The 21,367-nt window shown below is 40.3% G+C and overlaps 1 protein-coding gene across 1 annotated transcript; it reads right to left on the bottom strand.

Annotated features, from left to right (window-relative positions):
• Nucleotides 1–3,227: 3,227 nt before the first annotated feature.
• ASB14 (ankyrin repeat and SOCS box containing 14) lies at nucleotides 3,228–20,240 on the bottom strand. The gene is made up of 9 exons (XM_078076860.1): nucleotides 20,108–20,240; nucleotides 18,507–18,561; nucleotides 17,924–18,050; nucleotides 17,668–17,826; nucleotides 14,538–14,783; nucleotides 11,953–12,124; nucleotides 10,945–11,488; nucleotides 4,141–4,294; nucleotides 3,228–3,406 (listed from the first exon to the last, which is right to left on the bottom strand). The coding sequence occupies exons 1-9, from the start codon at nucleotides 20,227–20,229 to the stop codon at nucleotides 3,228–3,230; spliced, it is 1,758 nt and encodes a 585-aa protein (XP_077932986.1). The 5' UTR covers nucleotides 20,230–20,240.
• Between the last annotated feature and the right edge of the window lie 1,127 nt (nucleotides 20,241–21,367).

Genomic DNA, 21,367 nt, shown 5'->3' with positions numbered 1-21,367 from the left:
TTAATAGATGCAGATGTTGACAAAGTACATCTATTCATGATAAAAAACCCTCAACAAAGTAGGTCTAGAGGGAACATACCCCAACATAATAAAGGCCATATATAAAAAACTCACAGTGAACTCAATGGGGATAAACCAAAAGCTTTTCCCCTAAGATCAGGAACAAGACAAAGATATCCACTCTCCCCACTTTTATTCAACATAGTACTGGAAGTCCTAGCCACAGTGGTTAGACAACAGAAAGAAAAGGCATCCAAATTGGTAAGGAAGAAGTAAAACTTTCACTACATGCAGATGACATGATACTGTATATAGAAAGCCCTAAAGACTCCACCAAAAAACTGCTAGAACTGATAAACGAGCTCAGTAAAGTTGCAGGATACAAAATCAATGTACGGAAATTTGTTGCATTCCTCTACACTAATAATGAAGCAGCAGAAAGTGACTTTAAAAGAAAGAGAGGCAAACCAAGAAACAGACTCTTAACTATAGACAATAATCTGATGGATACCAGAGGGGAGGTGGGTGGGGAGATGGGTTAAATAGGTGATGGGGATTAAGGAGTGCACTTGTGATGAGCACCAGGTGATGTATGGAAGTGTTGAATCACTATACTGTACACCTGGAACTAATAATTACACTATGTTAACTAAGTGGAATTAAAAAAAAAAAACTTTAAAAAAGCCCTCCCATTTACAGTTGCACCAAAAATAACAAAATATCTAGGAATAAACTTAACCAAAGAGGTGAAAGACCTGTCCTCTGAAAACTATAAAACAGGAAATTGAAGATGACACAAAGAAATGCAAAGACATTCCAGGCTCATGGATTGGAAAAACAAATATTGTTAAAAAGTCTGTAGTACCCAAAAGCAGTCTACAGATTTAATGCAATCCCTATCAAAACACAGCATTTTTCATGGAACTAGAACAAACAATCCTAAAATTTGTATGGAACCACAAAAGACCCTAAATAGCCAAAGCAATCTTGAAAAAGAAAAAACTGGAGGTATCACAATTTCAGGCTTCAAGTTACATTACAAAGCTGTAGTAATCAAAACGGTATGATACTGGCATAAAAATAGCTCAATGGAACAGAATAGAAAACCCAGAAATAAACCCACAATTAAATGGTCAATTAATTTTTAACAAAAGAGGCAAGAATATACAATGGGGAAAAGACAGTCTCTTCAACAAATGGTGTTGGGAAAACTGGACCACTTTCTTATACCATCCACAAAAATAAAATGGATTAAGAACCTAAATGTGAGATCTGAAACTATACAAGTCCTAGAAGAGAGCACAAGTAGTAATCTCTGACATCAACTACCACAACATTTTTCTAGATTATGTCTCCTGAGGCAAGGGAAACAAAAACAAAAAAATAAATTATTGGGACTACATCAAAATAAAAAGATGCACAGCAAAGGAAACAATCATCAAAACTAAAAGGCAGCCTACTGAATGGGAGAAGGTATTTGCAAATGACACATCCAATAAAGGGTTAGTATCAAAATAGATGGAAGAACTGATACAGCTCAACACCCAAGAAACAAATAATCCAATTAAAACAATGGGCAGAAGACATGAACAGACATTTCTCCAAAGAAGACATACAGATGGCCAACAGACACATGAAAAGATTTCCCTCACTTATCAGGGAAATGCAAATCAAAACTATAATGAGATTCCTTACACCTGTCAGAATGGCTAAAATCAAAAACACAAGTGTTGGCAAGGATGTGGAGAAAAAGGAACACTCGTGCACTGTTGGTGGGAATGCAAACTGGTGGAGTCACTGTGGAAAACAGTATGGAGGTTCCTCAAAGAGTTAAAAATAGAACTACCATATAACCAATAATCACACTACTGGGTATTTACCCCTAAAATACAAAACCCTAATTCAAAGTGCTATATGCTCCCCTGTTTATTGCAGCAATATTTATAGTAGCCAAATTATGGGAGCAGCTCAAGTGTCCATCAATAGATGAATGGATAAAGAAGTGGTATACATACACGAAGGAATATTCAGCCATAAAAAAGAAAAATCTTGTCATTTGCAACAACATGGATGGATCTAGAGAGTATAATGCGAAGTGGAATAAGTCAGTCAGAGAAAGAAAAATACCATGTGATTTTACCCGTATGTGGAACTTAACAAATGAGCAAAGGAAAAAAAGACAAACCAAGAAATAAGACTCTTGACTATAGAGAACAAACTGCTGGTTACCAGAGGGGAGGTGGGTGGGGGGATGGGTTAAATAGGTGATGGGGATTAAGGAGTGCACTTATGATGAGCACTGAGTGATGTATAGAATTGTTGAATCACTATATTGTACACCTGAAACTAATATAACACTGTATGTTAACTATAAGGCATTAAAATAAATAAATATGACTGCTTCGATCAGTGAGCCCCTCTTGGGTGTTTAGGACTGCACTAGGTTCAGTATAGAATCATAAGCCACTTGAAAACACTTTTAATTTCTATTCCAGTGATAACAGCCAATAAATGGTAACCCTTAGCCAAGGTTTTCTCATTAATGATGACATTGCAATTGAAAGTTCTGTTTCCGTTAACCAAAACACCCCACTTCAGTGCAGGGTTCTACAAGTAAACAGACACTTAGCTGGCCTTGGGGCTTTTGCACAGGAACAGCTAACTTGCAGGTCAAGTACTGGGGTCAGTATTTTATTCAATGTAATTACTAAGACATTTTACGTATGTACTTCTCTATAAAAAGAATTAGTTATCTTCAATTATTAGAGGTGGCATCTCTTGTTTGACATGTAGAAGTGTAGTTTATACATATAATGTAAAATCAATACAGAGTGAGCACTGATGTATTTCTGCTAATTGAAATTTTAAGGCTTGGGTTTAGTTTTTTAATTTATTTGGGGGAGTGTTATTTTTTTTTTAAAACTGCCTTTCAGAATGCTTTTGAAAAGCAATATCAAGATGTTGGGACTTGAATTCATGATCCTGAGATCAAGACCTGAGCTGGGATCAAGAGTCAGACACTTCACTGAGCCACCTAGGCACCCTGAGAAGCAATATTAAGCATATTAAGAAAGAATAGAATAGTAATATCAGTATTAAGAAAGAATGTAGACTGCATTGAGATTTTAGTTGGTAGGAAAAGTGAGAAATAATGAATCCTATGTAACAAGTCAAACTTTAAGAAATACAGCTTACAGAATTATACCTTTTCATTCAGAACGGTTTGACTACCAGGTTCCTGTGAAAATTCCTTGTCCATAAAGGTCATATTCTTTGTAAAGGACATAGGCTTTGAGGCGGTTTGGTAATGGAAGGAAGGACATGAAGACCGGGCAGCGCAGACGTAAGCGCCCCATCCGCTGCCGGATCTTCAGGCGGCACAGATGTCTGAGGGGCCGAGGGTTTGCTAAAACGAGAGAAACACACATTATCTGAAGGAAAAAGAGTTGCTTCATTTGTTAGTGATGTTAGGGTTTAGTCAGCAAATGTGTGTTAAACTTAAGCCACCCAAATTTGCATCTGCGGTGTCTAAATGGAAAAGGTAACAGGGAAACAGCCTTCCCTTCTTGCAGTCCTTCGTGTCGACGTGATTTCAGAACCAGGCCAAGCTAGGAGTCCAAAGACTGGCATCAGTTGTGGGTCTGAAGTCCTTAAATCTACGTGAATTAACCATCCCCTCGCCTTGCCCTGTACCTCAGGGTCAGGCTTAGAACTAAAGATCACCACCCTGTGGAGAAACTAGATAAAAGCAATTCTTCTTGACTGATGTGCTACTACTGCGAAAGAATGTGTTTTGAAGGGCCCTTTGATATTCTCTGCAGGCTTTGATTTTACTTTTTCTCGTCCCTGTTTTCATTGCCATTTCATAGCTTCTAATTCCTGTATCTGCAGTGTTCCATACGATTAGGAGAAAGGTATTACCTGCCATATAATATGTGATTACCTAACAGAGTTTATCTACTGGGAAATGGTGATAAGTACAAATTAAGTGATAAACAGTAACTGTTTCTAGATAGGAATAGTATTTTCCTTGGTTTAAGGAAAGCTTTTAACCAGAAAAGAATGTTTTACAAAGCAAATAAGAATGTAAATACCTAGTAGTATTTTTGGTAAGAATCTTCTACAAGAAAGGATACTCACTCAAGATCAAATGGATTTCTGACCAGAGCCCCTGTTTTTGGAGCACAGCTTTCAACTTTGAACAGATTCGAACTTGATCGACGTAATCAAGCATCACTCGAACAACCTCCCCAGAGAGATGTTGCAGCCACGACAATGTTATTACTTCACAGAACTGAGGAAGAAAATTGGAACTATGAAAGTAAATGAGAAACTTAAGAATCTGTGGGGTTTCGAGCACTCAACTCACAGTCAGGAACCAAGGTCTCAAGTCCCTCATTTATAAACTAAGGCATTGAACAGGGAATTATTTTTTTTTAAGATTCATTTATTTGGGGGGGGGCAGAGGGAGAGAGAATCCTTAAGCAGAATCCCCACTGAGCACAGAGCCTGATGTGGGGCTCGATCCCAGGACCCTGAGATCATGACCTGAGCCAAAATCAAGAGTCGGCTGCTTAACTGACTGAGCCACCCAGGTGCCCCAAGAAAATTATTTCTTAGCTCTAACATTTGGAAAAATATTTACTACTGTATCTTCAGAACTATGTAAGATGTAACCAGGGTGTGAAAGAGATAGTTACCTAATACCTGTCGTCCCCTTTGGTTGGCCACATGGCTATCTGGAATAAAGATCACCTTTCCAGCTTCCTTGCACCTAGACGTGGGCCACCTAACTAAGTTCTAGCCAGTGAGATGAGAGTGGAAGTGTGAGCAACCCCCAGAATGCACTTAAAGAAGAGCCAGGTGTGAGCTGCTGCTTTCTGCCTGCCTCCTGGCTGGCTGGAGTGTGGCTGCAAGTTTCTCTTGTGATCGTGGAGCTGTCCAGTTAGAAGGCTGTTTATCTCTGGCCTTTACTTATATGAGTGGGGAATGAGCCATCTTACTAAAGCCACTCTCATTTTGGGTTTTCTATCATTCATGCCTGAAGGATAAGATAGTTTCTGTCTGTAGGTAATTTACACACTCCTAGCAAGGTGCCCATGTAAGAAGTCAAATAGTACTAAATAAAAAGTCAGGAAATAATTCAAGATGATATGTACCTAAATGCCATCTCCTACATTAATTATAACCTAAAAATAATTTACAATATTAAAACCATATGTTGCCTTTCACTTTTTAGAATTGATTCAAAGTGCTTTCTCCATTTCACTGTTTTATTTTTGTTTTGATTTTAATATTAACTCAGGTATTTCTAGTGCATCTACTACCTAGTAGTAGCTAGTAGTACTACTACTGTGCTAAGCACAGATCTCTAAGCTGAGGAAAGTGGTGAGCAGGAGTTTACACTGATGTATTTGTGGAGGAGACACAATCAGAAAATGTTAAGATAATTTCAGAAAGTGGTAAGTGCTATAAAAGAAATGAGCAGCATAATAAGATTACGGATGACAACTACCTTAGATAAGGTAGACGGGAAAGGAAGGGCCTCTTTGAGGAGGTAACACTTGAAACCTGAAAAGTGGCAGCTTTTTGAAAAGTCGGGAGTGCGCTCTAGTTGGGGGAAATAGAAGTGACCAGTTAGGGGGGAAATAGGAGACTGGTGTGATGAAAGCTAGGAGGAAAATGTCTCAAGAAGAAGGAGGTGGTCGAGTCTAAGATGGTGGAGGAGTAGGAGACCTTAGTTTCATCTGGTCCCAGGAATTCAGCTAGATAGCTATCAAATCATTCTGAACACCTGTGAACTCAACCAGAGACCTAAGAAAAGAATAACTGCAACTCTACAAATAGAAAAGTGACCACTTTCTGCAAGAATGACAAGACAGAAAAACTCACCTCAAAGAAAAGAACAAGAGGCAGGACCAACTGCCAGGGTCCTAATCAGCATGGACAGAAGTAAGAACTCTATTGAAACTAGAGTTGAGAATAGTATAAAGAATTCTAGCTGGGCTTGAAAAAAAAAGCATAGGAGATACTACAGAATCCGTTTCTGGAGAAATAAGAGAACTAAAATCTAATCAAGTCATCATCAAAAAGGCTATTAATGAGATGCAATAAAAAAATGGAGGCTCTAACTGCTAGGATAAATGAGGCAGAAGAGAGAATTAGTGATATAGAATACAAAATGATGGAGAATAAAGAAGCGGAGAAAAAGATAAACAACTACTGGATCATGAAGGGGGAATTCTAGAGATAAGTGATACCATAAAGTGAAACAATATTACAATAATTGGGATCCCAGAAGAAGAGGAAAGAGAGAAAGAGGTGCAGAAGGTATATTGGAACAAATTATAGCAGAGAACTTTCCTAATCTGGGGAAGGAAACAGGCATTCAAGTCCAGGAGGCACAGAGAACCCCCCTCAAAATCAATAAAAATAGGTCAACACAGGGGCACCTGGGTGGCTCAGTTGGTTAAGTGACTGCCTTTGGCTCAGGTCATGATCCTGGAGTCCCAGGATCGAGTCCCGCATCGGGCTCCCTGCTCGGCAGGGAGTCTGCTTCTCCCTCTGACCCTCCCCCATCTCATGCTCTCTCTATCTCATTCTCTCTCTCAAATAAATAAAAATCTTTAAAAAAAAAAATAGGTCAACACCCTGACATATAATAGTGAAACTTGCAAATCTCAGAGACAAAGAGAAAATCCCGAAAGCAGCTCTGGACAAGAGGCCTGTAACCTACAAGGGTACAAACATTAGACTGGCAGTGGACCTATCCACAAACCTGGCAGGCCAGAAAGGACTGGCATTATATATTCAGGGTGCTAAATGAGAAAAATATGCAGCCAAAATTACTTAATTGAGCTAGATGCCATTCAAAATAGAAGGAGAGAGAAAAAGCTTCCAGGACAAACAGAAACTAAAAGAATTTGTGATCATTAAACCAGCCCTGCAAGGAATATTGAAGGGGATCCTTTAAGTGAAAAGAGAGCCCAAAAGTAACACAGACCAGAAAGGAACAGAGACAATATACAGAAACAGAGACTTTATGGGTAATACAATAGCACTAAATTCATATCTTTCAATAGTTACTGTGAATGTAGATGGGCTAAATGCCCCAATAAAAAGACACAGGGTATCAGATTGGATAAAAAAGCAAGACCCATCAATATGCTGTCTGCAAGAGACTCATTTTAGACCCAAAGACACCTCCAGATTGAAAGTGAGGGGGTGGAAAACCACTGATCATGCTAATGGACTTCAAAAGAAAGCTGGGGTAGCCATCCTTATATCAGACAAATTAGATTTTAAACCAAAGACTATAATAAGAGATGAGGAAGGACACTATATCATAATTAAAGGGTCTATCGAACAAGATCTAACAATTGTAAATATTTATACCCCTAACATGGGAGCAGACATTATATAAACCAATTAATAACAAAATTAAAGAAACACATTGATAATAATATAACGTCGGGGGACTTTAACACCCCCCTCACTGCAATGGACAGATCATCTAAGCAGAAGATGAACAAGGAAACAAGAACTCTGAATGACACACCGGACCAGACGGACTTCACAGATACATTCAGAGCATTCCATCCTAAAGCAACAGAATACACATTCTTCTTGAGTGCACATGGAACATTCTCCAGAACAGATCACATACTGGGTCACAAATCGAGTCTCAACCAGTACCAAAAGATTGGGATCATTCCCTGCATATTTTCGGACCACAACGCTTTGGAACTGGAACTCAATCACAAGAGGAAATTTGGAAAGAACTCAAATACAGGGACGCCTGGGTGGCTCGGTTAAGCGTCTGCCTTTGGCTCAGGTCATGATTCCAGAGTCTTCATGCAGCGGGGAGCCTGCTTCTACCTCTGCCTGCCACTCCCCTTGCTTGTGTGTGTGCGCACATGCATGCGTGCTCTCTCTCTGACAAATAAAAAAAAAAAAACAAAACTCTTCACAGTGTAGGGATAGAGGGAACATACCTCTGTATCATAAAAGCCATCTACAAAAAGCCCACAGAGAATATCATTCTCAATGGAGAAAAACTGAGAGCTTTCCCCCTAAGGTCAGGAACACGGCAGGGATGTCCACTATCACCACTGCTATTCAACATAGTATTAGAAGTCCTAGCCACAGCAATCAGACAACAAAAAGAAATAAAAGGCATCCAAATCGGCAAAGAAGAAGTCAAACTCTCACTCTTTGCAGATGATATGATACTCTATGTGGAAAACCCAAAAGACTCCACCCTAAAATTGCTAGAACTCATACAGGAATTCAGCAAAGTGGCAGGATATAAAATCAATGCACAGAAATCATTTGTATTCTATATACTAACAGTGAGACAGAAGAAAGAGAAATTAAGGCGTCAATCCCATTTATAATTACACCAAAACCATAAGATACCTGGGAATAAATCTAACCAAAGAGTCAAAGGATCTGTACTCAGAAAACTATAGAATACTCATGAAAGAAATCGAAAAATGTTCCATGCTCATGGATTAGAAGAACAAATATTGTTAAAATGTCTATGCTACCTAACAAACAATGAACCATGGAACACTACATCAAAAACTAATGATGTAATGTATGGTGATTAACATAACAACAAAAAATTTTAAAAAATGTCTATGGTACCTAGAACAATCTATACATTCAGTGCAATCTCTATCAAAATACCATCAACTTTTTTCACAGAGCTGAACAAATAATCCTAAAATTTGTATGGAACCAGAAAAGACTCCAAATAGCCAAAGAAATGTTGAAAAAGAAAACCAAAGCTTGTGGCATCACAATTCCAGACTTCAAGCTCTATTACAAAGCTATAATCATCAAGACAGCATGGTCCTGACACAAAAACAGACACATAGATCAATGAACAGAACAGAGAGCCCGGAAATGGACCCTCAACAATCTGGTCAGCTAATCTTTGACAAAGCAGGAAAGAATATCCAATGGAAAAAAGACAGTCTCTTCAACAAATGGGGCTGGGAAAATTGGACAGCCACATCCAGAAGAATGAAACTGGACCATTTTTTTACACCATACACAAAAATAAACTTAAAATGGATGAAAGACCTAAATGTGAGACAGGAATCCATCAAAATCCTAGAGGAGAACACAGGCAGCAACTTCTGTGACCTTGGCCACAGCAACTTCTTCCTAGAAACATCACCAAAGGCAAGGGAAACAAAGGCAAAAATGAACTATTGGGACCTCATCAAGATAAAAATCTTTGGCACAGCAAAGGAAACAGTTGAGAAAACCAAAAGACAACTGACAGAATGGGAGAAGATATTTTCAAATGACATATCAGATAAAGGGCTAGTATCCAAAATCTATAAAGAACTTATCAAACTCAACACCCAAAGAACAAATTATCCAGTCAAGAAATGGGCAGAAGACATGAACAGACATTTCTGCAAAGAAGACATCCAAATGGCCTACAGACACATGAAAAAGTTTCAACATCGCTCGGCATCAGGGAAATCCAAATCAAAACCTCAATGAGATACCACCTCACACCAGTCAGAATGGCTAAAATTAACAAGTCAGGAAACGACAGATGTTTGCGGGGATGCGGAGAAAGGGGAACCCTCCTACCCTGTTGGTGGGAATGCAAGCTGGTGCAGCCACTCTGGAAAACAGTAAGGAGGTTCTTCAAAAAGTTGAAAATAGAGCTACCATATGATCCAGCAATTGCACTACTGGGTCTTTACCCCAAAAATACAAATGTAGGGATCCGAAGGGGTACATCACCCTGATGTTTATAGCAGCAATGTCCACAATAGCCAAACTATGGAAAGAGTCCAGATGTCCATTGACATATGAATGGATAAAGAATATGTGAGATATATATATATATTTATATATATACACACACACACACACACAATGGGATACTACTCAGCCATCAAAAATTTGAAATCTTGCCATTTGTAAACAATGTGGATGGAACTAGAGGGTATTATGCTAAGTGAAATAAGTCAATCAGAGAAAGACAACTATCGTATAATCTCATATGTGGAATTTAAGAAACAAAACAGAGGATCATAGGGGAAGAGAGAAAAAAATAAAACAAGACAAAATCAGAGAGGGAGACAAACCATAAGAGACTCTTAATCATAGGAAACAAACAGGGTTGCTAGGGGGTGGGGGGATGGGGTAACTGGGTGATGGACATTAAGGAGGGCACCTGATGTAATGAGCACTGGGTATTATATAAGACTGATGAATCACTGACCTCTACCTCTGAAACTAATAATTCATTATATGTTAATTAATTGAATTTAAATTAAAAAAATAAGTAGAGGTGGTCAACTATTTATTGTGATTCCTTTTTCATCAAAAAGGTGACCAAAGAGGGGGTGCCTAGGTGGCTCAGTCAGTTGAGCGTCTGCCTTCGGCTCAGGTCATGATCTCAGGGTCCTGGGATTGAGCCCTGTGTCGGACTCCCTGCTCAGTGGGGAGTCTGCTTCTCCCTCTGCCCTTCCCCCTTCTCGAGCTCTCTCTCTCTCAAATAAATAAATCTTAAAAAAAAAAAAAGGTGACCAAAGAGACCTATTTAATCAAATTTTAGAGCTAAAAGAGATAGCCAAGAACCAAGGGGTATGGGTATATCAGTACCGCAGAAATGTTTTAGCTAGGTTACTCACCCCTTCAAAGAAAAAGCGTAATTAGTTTATAAGACCACATTCATTTTTAAAACCTTACTCAGATGCTACTTCATTTGTGAAATTCCCCAGGTAAAGTTAAATCACTTTCCCTCTGAACGGTTTCTGTACCTTTTACATCTCTTTATCATGTCTATTTTACATATTAAAACCTTTTCAACTATGAGCTTCTGGAAAGAATGGACGGAGCCTTATCTATTGTTGTAGTTCAGGGCCACCAGTAACGACTATATGAGTTGGTACAGTACTGTGCACTTACCATAGTATCTTTGATGACTGTAGATGTCCAGCCTTCAAAAGTATAGCAAGGATGAACTTTGTCTCCATGAGGACAATCAAAGCATCGCTCTACGTCATACCCGTAATTCAACAGCATCCTGAGCATGACTTCATCTTTCAGTGTGTATTGCAGTGCTGATGGGAAATGTAAAGGGTTGACTCTGCAGAAATAATTGACGTTGGCCCCATGCCGTAGCAGCAGACTTATCAGCTCATAGTTGCCCATCCGTAGAGCTATCTGGAGGCAGTTAACTGGGTCTTGGTTAGGCAGAGCTCCGGCACTCAGAAGCAGCTTAACTGAAGAGAGGTCACCATTTGATACAGCAAAATACAAAGCTGACTTCCTGTGGTCATCATAGTGTTTGCGAATTCTCTGATCTAGCATGAAATTTACATCAAATCCCGCCTGGATGAGGAGTCCCAGGCATTCGGGGTGTGCCCCTGCTGCTGCACAGTGGACGGGACTGATGCCACTCCGCTTAATGGCAGCAAGATCTGTCACTGGAACCAAAATCTTTAGGGCTCTGAGAAAGAATTTCAAAGTGCATTTAAAACATTGTTTTTGTTAAGACACAGCATTAACCTGTTTACAATGGTTTTATACTAGTACCAGATGGTATTCGTATCAGGTGGCATTAGGACCCCCCAACCAAAAAGTACATAATCCCTGTATCCAAAAGCTCAGATACTTAGTAAAGTTAAATGAAACTAGTGTCTAGATACAAAACTCGGAATTAGCCTAATCAGTGAGACCTGGGGTTCCCCATATTGCCCAAGGACCTGGTAATAAAGTAGTTTTATGTCTTGTTCGTGGCTATAGAGGATGCCTGCCTTCACCACTTTCTAGCTGGTGGAGAATTTCCTATCTTCAGAAGGTATGTTGGAATTCTAGGATCAGAGATGAAGTAATACAGAGTTCCCAGAAGCTGCCCCGAAAACCCCCCATAGCTCTTACTATTTCTATCAGCACTAATGTCAGTGAACTTACAACAAGTGGCCTCTGTCAGCTGCCACATGAATGGGCAGGTGGCCCGAATTCTTGGGGATGTTGGCATCAGCTCCATGCTCTAGTAGAAGAGCCACAGAGTCTGGATTTCCTCCACTAGCGGCCTCAAGTAAGATGGAAGAAGAGTCTGAGGCCTGACCAAGAGCATTAGCTCCTAAAAGGAGAAAAAGTCTTGTTATGCAAAAAAAGTCTTTTCCACTGTATTGCTTATGCATTCTTAATATATCAGCACTACCCAGAAGCAATTATTAAGAAGCCACTTTAGCAAAGCACTGCAAATCGAAGAAATAAAAAATGTACCTCCTGCTCTCAGCCAGTTTATAATGTAGTTGGGAAAGGAAGAAATGGTGCAGTCTCTAACTTATGAGTAAGTTGGCTTTCAGAGGGATTTTATAAGTTATTCGTTTGGAACTTGAAGATTCCAGGAGAAATAATTTTATAAAAGGTGATTTTATTTCCAGACCCACCTATAAAAGCCCACTTACACCATACTTATATATAGGATGGTACCAACAATCCTGTTGGACAGGAGCACCCGGCCATCTGTTGATGTCATGGTGGAGAATGGCATTTCTCCTGTTTTAACATGTTCTTAGCGGGCTGTTCATAGCAAGACACGCTGTAGTTGGTTGTAGTTGAAGCTGGGGACTTAGAGTTAACAGGATACATTGTAGCGCCCATAGGACGCTGAGTGCCATGTGATGGTGTGGATGGTAAGAGTACAAGTATAGGCAAAATGTCCTCAGTTCCAGATTTTGAGGGGAACTGGATGGTGAAGGAAGGAGAAAGGTGTTTTGGGTCAGTTGCAGAAGGCCTCTCAGTAAAATGGGTTTTGAAGAAAGAGTAGCCTTTGAAAGGACAAAGGGCAAGGGGAGCATCCTGGGCACATTCACAGCACATATAAAACAGAGGTAGTGGCTTTAAATTAGTGGAAACTCCACAGTCATCAGAATATATTGGCTGCCCAAGAACCCCATTCCTAGAATGCATGAAGAAAGGTCTAATAAACCTCCATGGAAAGAGTGGTCATTATGTACAGGTTCCTCTATGTGCATAATTTCCAAACTTCCCATCAACCCTAACAAGTAGATGCCAGTATCTCCATTCTAAAGATGAAAAAACCGAGGTTCATGGAGGTTAGGTGACTTCCCCAGAGATGCACAGCTGGTAAGCAAGATAGTCAGGATTCACATGCAGGTGGGCCAGACCCAGGGCCTGTTTCTATGAGGCCCTGTTGCCACTCTAGGAAGGCAGGGTGGTGAAGTAGTGTGACTCGGAGTGAGACAGACGTGGGTTCAAATCTTGGCTCTGCCATTTCCTAGCTGTGTCACTTAGTGCAAATTACTTCATAAGGGAGTTACCTCAGGGAAATACCTCACTGAGGTCAACTGATGCTGGTTTCTTTTAAGAGTTAAGGATTTAAAACCGGGTGCCTCTCCTCTTTCATTGCCTTTTTTTTTGTATAGATGAAGGATCCAGTGTTTACATGACTTTAGACATCTCTGATATTGCTTATTTAAAACATCTTACTTAAAACGTCTTATGGCCAATGATTGAAAACTACAACAGCCTCCCCTGTATGATGGGAAAGTTCCAGGTAAGTCTTAAAAAGCAGAAAGTTGTTCTTAAAAACAGGAGACCCTGTAGTCTAGAATATTGGAGACCAGGACCATATACTGTTAAAGAAAGAAATAAGGCTTCTGGACAGGAAGGAGAATAAAGAAAGTAAATCTAATATTGGGACTTTATTAAATCTTGGTAAAGATTTGCTTCTTTGACAAAAAGCTCTAGATCGTACATTGCTTTATCAATGGAGGGTCTCCTCAAAGACAATAAATGTCAAAGTTCTCTGAGTCAAGGTCTCTGCCAGTTAAGTCAGGATGTCGAATTGGCGGCAGGGGAGGGTGTGTTTAAAGGAAGTCCTCCAACTGGTATCATCCCTAGCTCTCTTTCCTTAGGTGTAAAATGAGGACAGTGCCTACTTCATAGGGTTTTAGAAGATCACATGAAGCAGCATAGGTAGCTTAATGGATGGTACTTAGAAAGTACTCAATAAATCTAAGTTGCCTTCCCCTTCTCTCAGCTGTGGTTATTACCGGAGGGAGAACTGGGACCCAGAGAGAAGCAACCAGGAAGCAGTTCCTAACAACGGAAACATTTGATAACACACTGGACTGCCCCATGACTTAGCTTAGCAGAGACAACCTATGGGGGGGGAGGTGATGTGGGGTCTTCTGTTCTGTGAATCTAGAAAAGCACAACACATAAAAAATTAAACTAAACAACAACAACAAAAAAACAGCCATCCTCCGCATGGTTGGGGAACATTATATAAAAGAGTAACCTGCATCCTAGTAATCTTACGGAAATTACTTCACATCGAAGGAGAAATATTCAATCTCTATTTTAGGCCTTTATTAGCCAATATTAAGACATGCTTTCATCAAATATTTACGTTAGGCTTAAATAAAATGTTAACTTCTATTATTCTGAAGCTCTCCATGAAAAGGAGGACGCTTGCATCATGTTACCCCTTGGGGGTGTGCTGACAGTATAGAAAATCTTGCCTTTCTGCAGTAACATTTCCATGATTTCAGTGTGTCCACTTTGGGCAGCAAGAGCCAGAGGAGTGAATCCGTAGGAGCTCTGTGGGTCAGGGTGTGCCCCAGAAACCAACATCAGCTTCACTATGTCCTGCCTGCCCAGTCTGGCTGCTTCGTGGAGAGCTGTCCTTCCGTTGGTACACCGCAGATTCACGTCTGCCCCAGAGCTGATGAGCAAGGCGGCCATCTCATAGGAGTTGCGCAGAACAGCTGGGAAATTAGAGGTGAAACAGGCATCATGTTCACCGGGAAATTATGGCCACAGTAGCTTATTAGCCAGTGCCCCTTGGGCTTCTTAAGGAGCTCTTCCTACCTACTCCCATGCGCCAGCATTTTGTATTTAGGAAACAGATTGTAAAATGAGGCTTATATCCAATAATATTAATAGTGTTTTACATCGATAGCCCATTGGCTTTTCTATAAGCCATGAACAATTATTGTCTCCTGCCTGCTCATGTGGCTGAAAAACATAAACATATAAAATTTTCATTTATCATTTTTATGTTCTTCCCTCAAGAAAATGGGAACTTAAGTACCCAATATAGTCCTAGAAGTGCTTTTAAGTGCTTTAAACAAAGAAAAACAAAACCAGCAATAATTAGGAAATTATTTTTTATTTTTTTAGAGAGAGAGAGAGAGAGCGTGCCCGAGCAGAGAGGCAGAGGGAGAGGGAGAGAGAGAATCGCAAGCAGGCTCCATGCTCAGCTCATAGTCCAACTTGGGGCTCAGTCTCATGACCCCGAGATCATGACCTGAGCCGAAATCAAGAGTCGGACGTTGAACTGACTGAGCCACCCAGGCGCCCCAGGAAATTATTTTTAACCTCATGTTTTGTTAAAATTTTCTAACTGGCTTTTCTGCATTTATGCTGTTATCATTCACATTTGGATGATAATCTTTAAATCCTTCAAGATTCTGTGCCTGGGTGGCCCAGTCAGTTAAGCGACTGACTCTTGGTTTCGGCTCGGGTCATGATCTCAGGGTCCTGGGATCAAGCCCCATGTCTGGCCCCATGCTCAGCTCAGAGTCTGCTTGAACTTCTCTCCCTCTCTCTCCCTCTGCCCCTCTGGCTGATGTGCAGGCGCTATCTCTGTCTCTCAAATAAATCTTTCAAAAAATATGTATCCATCTCCCTATCCATGTGTTAATTATTGGCACCCACTGTGTGTGAGGAGTCTTGCTAGGTGCCAGATGTTGAATCAGTGTGAATTCTCTTTGTAACCATTTATAATGTGCCATGGAAAGTGCTTTAGGACTAGAAATACAGAGTGCCAAGCGTGTTGAGTCTTTCTTAACTCATTGAGCTGGCATTAGTGTGCACTTTGATTCTGGAAACTCATATCCTTTGTTTTAGGAAATCATTTTCTTGACTTATTCATTGATGATATATCACCTCCATCTTCTCTGTTCTCTTTCTAGCATTTCTGAGATTCACATGTTGCTCCTCTTAGAGAGTTTCTTTTTCTTTCCTATTTCCCATTTCTTCTTCTGGAAGTTTTCCTAAACTTTATCTCCCAGCATTTGTTTTGAGTTTTATACTTTAGCTACCATTTTTGATTTTCAAGAATATTTTTGTTGTTTTCTTCAATTTTTTTGCAATGTCCTGTTATTTCATTACTTTTCACTAATTTCTCTAACTTGATCATAATTTCCCCCTACATTTTATTTTCCCTCAATAGTCTGTCACGTCCAAGTTGCTTATCTCTGTTGAAGACTTTTCTCAGAGAGTCCTTGTCGGTCTGCTCATGATGAAATAGTTGGGGACTGAAAAGCTGAATGGGGATCCTAAACGTTCGGAGTAGCTCTTGGACTGTGTTCCTCACTGTGTATTGATGTGTCTGGGCCATTTGTTGGGGAGCCCCCAATTTCAGTCTCTTGTTCTTTCTTTTGGGGTATATCAAATTCCCCAGAGAAGCCTCCTCTTGGAAGGTAGAGTTCTGGCTGTGGGCTTTCTGGAATCCTGGTGGAAGAGGAGGGCTGGGAGGTCTCAGCCTGTTTGCTTAATTTCTCCCGTGTTTTCAGTCTGGTACCCCCACCATTGCCGAGCATCCCCCCAGTCCAGAGAGTCAGAATTCGGGTGGGGTGGGAGAAGAGATCTGTAGCTCTGGCTACTTGTTCCTTAATAGTGTTCTAGCAATCCTCCTATATTAGCTGCTTGTCCTTCATCTGGGCTCCACGAGATAACCATCACCAACAACTTTTGGGCCTTTTGATATAATTGTGTTGCTTTCCCCATGAGCAAGTTAAGATTTGGCTTTCTTGTCACTGACTACTCATCCACCTGCTCTCCAGGCTTTAAAAAACTATGTTGCTGTCGCCTCCTCTCCTATTCTTCTCACTATTTTGTATCTTACCTCTTTAAAACAATTTCTTAACTATAATTATAGTGAAGACTCAGGAGAGAGCAAAATCAGCCATTCGTATTCAATCAGCCATCGGCTGTCTCTTCTTACTCTGCTCACCTCTTATATTTCTTACACCCGAATTCACTGGCTAAGGCACTGTGCAAAATGATCAGCTCATTGGCAGAGAGTTTGCACCAGGCCACCCCATGGGCCAGTCTATAGAAAGCTTCAGGACGGTCAGGTACCCATGTCTGGTCAGTTGGAACCAGAAAGACAGCCCTGCAAATATGCACAAAAAGCTGCCTTGCCATTTGCCACAACATGGACGGAGCTATAGAGTACTATGCTAAGAGAAATCAGGGGAAGACAAGTACCATATGACTTCACTCATACGTGGAATTTCAGAAACAAAACAAATGAGCAAAGGAGTGGGGGGAAGGAGAGAGAAAGAGGCAAACGAAGAAACAGACGCTTAATAGAGAACACACGGATGGTTACCAGAGGGGAGGGGGGAGGGGAGATGGATGAAATGGGGGATGGGGATGAAGGGGTGCACTTGTCATGATGAGCACCGCGTGATGTACGGAAGTGTTGAATCACCATGTTGTTCACCTGAAACTAATATAGCACTGTATATTAACTGGAATTAAAATAAAAACTAAAAAAAAAAAAAGTTGCCTTTGAAACGTGTGGGCATAGAGGACACTCAGAATCACGGACTGTTTTCCAGAGACAAGGTATCAGTTTACCTGTAAGAAGAGGCGAATTGCCTTCAGAATTCTTGGCATTCGGATTGCAGCCACTGAGAAGAAGAAAATGGGCATTTTCCAAGAGGCAAGTGCTGACAGCCAAAAAAAGTGGCGTTTCACCGTTGTGCGTGGTTTGCTCCCACATGCTGGGTTTTGAAGCTGAAATAAATCCATTAGCCCACACAGGTTAACATAAAGAAATAAGTTTTACATTAATTTCTCAGAAGCATCAGGAAGAGTTGTAAAGGGAATTTACCTTTCAGGGTTATTTCCAAAATGTCCTTATTTAACTGCACTGCAGCCTTATGCAGAGGAAGCCAGCCTATCCCATCTGCTTCATCAAAAGCAGAATGGTGCTTGGTCAAGTGTGACAGTGCATCTCCCTTACCTATTGACAAGTCGAATGGGAACAGATTCACATTTGGCGCACACACACACACACACACACACACACAAGGCAGCCCATGCTTCTGAAGTCCACCATCGAGCTTAGTGCACGAGATGACAGAGTTCTAGCCCCACGCTTTATGAGAGACACGTTAGAATGGCATGGGAGGAGAAGCAGTAAAACCTTTCACTTGCGCTCCCTATCCCCCGGGGCCTGTGGCTGCCCCCTCGGGTTGTCACATAGCTCAGTCTGCCCAGGAGCCCAGCAGCGCTCTGCTAAGTTGTGCTGTGGTACTTTCTCGCAGGTCTGGAGAATTAGCGGTGGGCCCCACAGTGTTGAGCATTTGGGAGAACCTGCTTCTGGGCGTCCTGAACTTAGCGGGGTAGTGCCGCCGTGTCAACATCCCACCGTACCAGGAGCTGGAGGGGATAGAATAGGAAGAGTACTTAACTGCCTCTATTGTTTCAATTATCTTCTTGTAGTCCGAGCTCAAAAAGGAATGGAAGCTGCATAGAAAACAAATATATATGTAAGCCCCAAACTGAGGGAAAAACGAAGGCATTTGATAAAAACACAAAGGGTAAAGGCAATTGACATTAGCCAAGGATGAACTTTTATATGAGGCAGTTACTGAGGCTTCATGGAAATACTTCCACAGTATAATGTGACCCGAAACGCGCTCCAGGAAAACTGCTCTCCCGTGTCTGTCTTTCTGGGGTGGGGGAGGGGGGCATTCATTATTCCATCTGTCTTAAGTAGCGTTTCCTAATTCCTTCAAGTGCCTGACCAAGTCAGCAAGCCTTCCTATGTACCATATAACTCTTGCGAGTCTAACGACTGACATTTATACCTACAGTTAATTTTAATTTTTCTGAAACATTTCAATCATCAAAATCTTATGCCTTTCAACCTAAAATCATGACTTAATTACTGAATGAACTTAAAAATTTTTCATCACAAGGTTAATAGAACAGATCATCTAAGAAACCCAATTTCTTTACAAAACTTTAAAGATGACTTTAAAGATTATTCCTAAATGTAACACAAACATGTAGGAATAGTGTGGTAAAGAAAGTCTAAATAGCTTCAGACTTTGAAGCCAGACTGCCTGCCTCTCACTAGCCCTGGGACCCTGGGTAACACTTACCTGTCTCCTCATCTCTACGTGGGGATAATAGGACTTAACCACATAGGTAATGAGAATCAAATTTAAATGAGTCAAAATTTGTGAAATGCTTAAAATAGTGTGGCACAAAGTGATCAGTCCATGAGTTTGTTACTTAAAAAAAAAAACAGTTTTAGCGTACTTCAACATCTCTACATTTAATTATAAAATCTCTTGGAGTTAAAACACATTTATCCAGTTTTACGTCCAGCAGGCAAAAAGAGGTCACCATCCCAAGCAAACAGGGTTTATCACCCCTGAAAAACAATAGTAACTACTTGGGGGTGAGGCTGCAGATCAGCCAGAGAGCATCTGAGCAGGTGTGCCTGGCTGTGGATGGTCCACCTCTAGCGCAATCCTTTTACACCACGGAGGGACCTGTGGGGTCCTTTCCTAGTGTTGTCATTTACAGAACTCTGAATATACACCCTTCAGAAAGGGTTAGTTTCTTTCTGGGTTTAAGTTTACATAATTCCTCCTTTTGATTTGAATAAAGACTGGACCTTACCCTATCTTCCCACTGAGGTTGAGGATAATTTTCTATGTGTATTGGTTGGATTTATGCATTCCCTTGGCTCCCCAAAGACAAGATGCATTAGGGTTCTCTAGTGTTTCATATCCTTGTGCGTTTTTTCTCATTTCCAGCCTGCAAGTTCTCAGCCAGAGTTGCTGCTAACCTCCTTCAACCGTTTACTCCCTAATTACATTCTGAATTATTTCCAAATTTCCCTGTCTGGCTGGTGAGACATCAAGTCTCATAGATATTTAAATGACAGCTCCTTGGATTTTGACCCTCTCTCCTGTTTTTATCACAACACCAGAACTGTGCTAATGACACGTCTCAACTGTTGAATCCTCACACCACATTGCCACTGCGATCCCGTTACCTCTGATCTGCAGACGCCTGCTGTGGAGTGCTCAGCTGGTGACGGTCCTGTATGCTCTGCTGGATGATGAGCTGGGTATCCAAGTCCTCCTCTGTGTCTTCATCACTCGTGTAATTATCCATGTGGAACGCTGACAGATTTCAAGTCAGAATGAATTAAAAATATTTTTCCAGTTGTGAAAACAAGATAATCAAATACTTAAAATTACAAACAAAATTCAGAGAACTACAAAACTGATAGGATTAAGAAAATGCAAAATTTAGAAAAAATATTCATTAAAATTTTTCCCCATAAATTTAAAATAGTTTTCTGAACTGCCACAAATTCAACATAAATTTGAAGTTTCCATGAGTAGCTATTTTTTAAAGCCTATTCAGGAAAAACAACCTTTCATATAAAACTTAGGTCAGTGCCGTTTTAACTATGAAAATAAGGTCATTTTTTTCTCAGTCATTGTAGCACGCACCCAAAAGAACATCTTTATGCTGAAAATACAGTAAATACTAAAAACAAACATATTATAGGACTATATGTACTCTTATAATACAACATGTAACAGTAACAGTGGTAGTAGAAAACAATGTATTTTATTAGGCAATATCTCAATGGTTTTAAAAGAACATTTCTGTTTTAGCATAGAATAGGTTTGATCACATACCAAGGACTTTTTACCTTCTGTTATATCCTTTAGGAGAGCACGGAAATTTTCACTGTCAAAGATTAGCACATCAGAATTTTCATTTATATTTAGGATCTCCACTCCCCCGTAGGGACCATTCCATTAATAGCTTTACTATAAATACCTGATCATAAGACAGTCTGGCATATTCTCCTTATTTTTTTTACATGTGGTTTAGCTCTCTTTGGAAACATGATCTCTTGTCTTCACTGCTGTATTCATCAAACTTAAAGGACTAAACATTTTATTCCTGGTATAAAATGCTTTTGCAGGGGGTTGGCTGTGTGAAGTGAATCCATTCTCTTAAGACTCATGCACATAGCCACTGCAGACCAGAATCAATTTTCCACTTGAGAGGCCATGTTTCTCTGACCAATTTATCAAAGGGACTGTCCCAACCACCCTGATTCACTGGGTAGCTGCACCTACATTTTCTCTGGGTTACAGAGCTGCAGCCTAAAGTGTCCTGGGAATCCCAAGAAGGAATTAATTCCACACAGGTAATAAAATTTTGACTATAGTTTTGTTTTGTTGAAATGTTTTAAAATTGTTAATCTATACTATTAAGAATATATGTTAAA

Source organism: Halichoerus grypus, chromosome 1, assembly GCF_964656455.1.
Source record: "Halichoerus grypus chromosome 1, mHalGry1.hap1.1, whole genome shotgun sequence".
Classification (NCBI taxonomy): Eukaryota; Metazoa; Chordata; class Mammalia; order Carnivora; family Phocidae; genus Halichoerus; species Halichoerus grypus.
Note: the sequence above shows the minus strand (reverse complement) of the source record. Positions and strands in the feature narration are given on the sequence as shown.

Excerpts from the sequence above, each read along its gene's own strand:
- ASB14 (XM_078076860.1), bottom strand. The coding sequence starts at position 20,229 with ATGGATAATTACACGAGTGATGAAGACACAGAGGAGGACTTGGATACC. Across the intron at positions 17,827-17,923 it reads TTTGGAAATAACCCTGAAAG|CTTCAAAACCCAGCATGTGG; the intron begins GTAAATTCCCTT and ends GATTTATTTCAG. Across the intron at positions 11,489-11,952 it reads GCTGACAGAGGCCACTTGTT|AGCCCTAAAGATTTTGGTTC; the intron begins GTAAGTTCACTG and ends ATTCTTTCTCAG.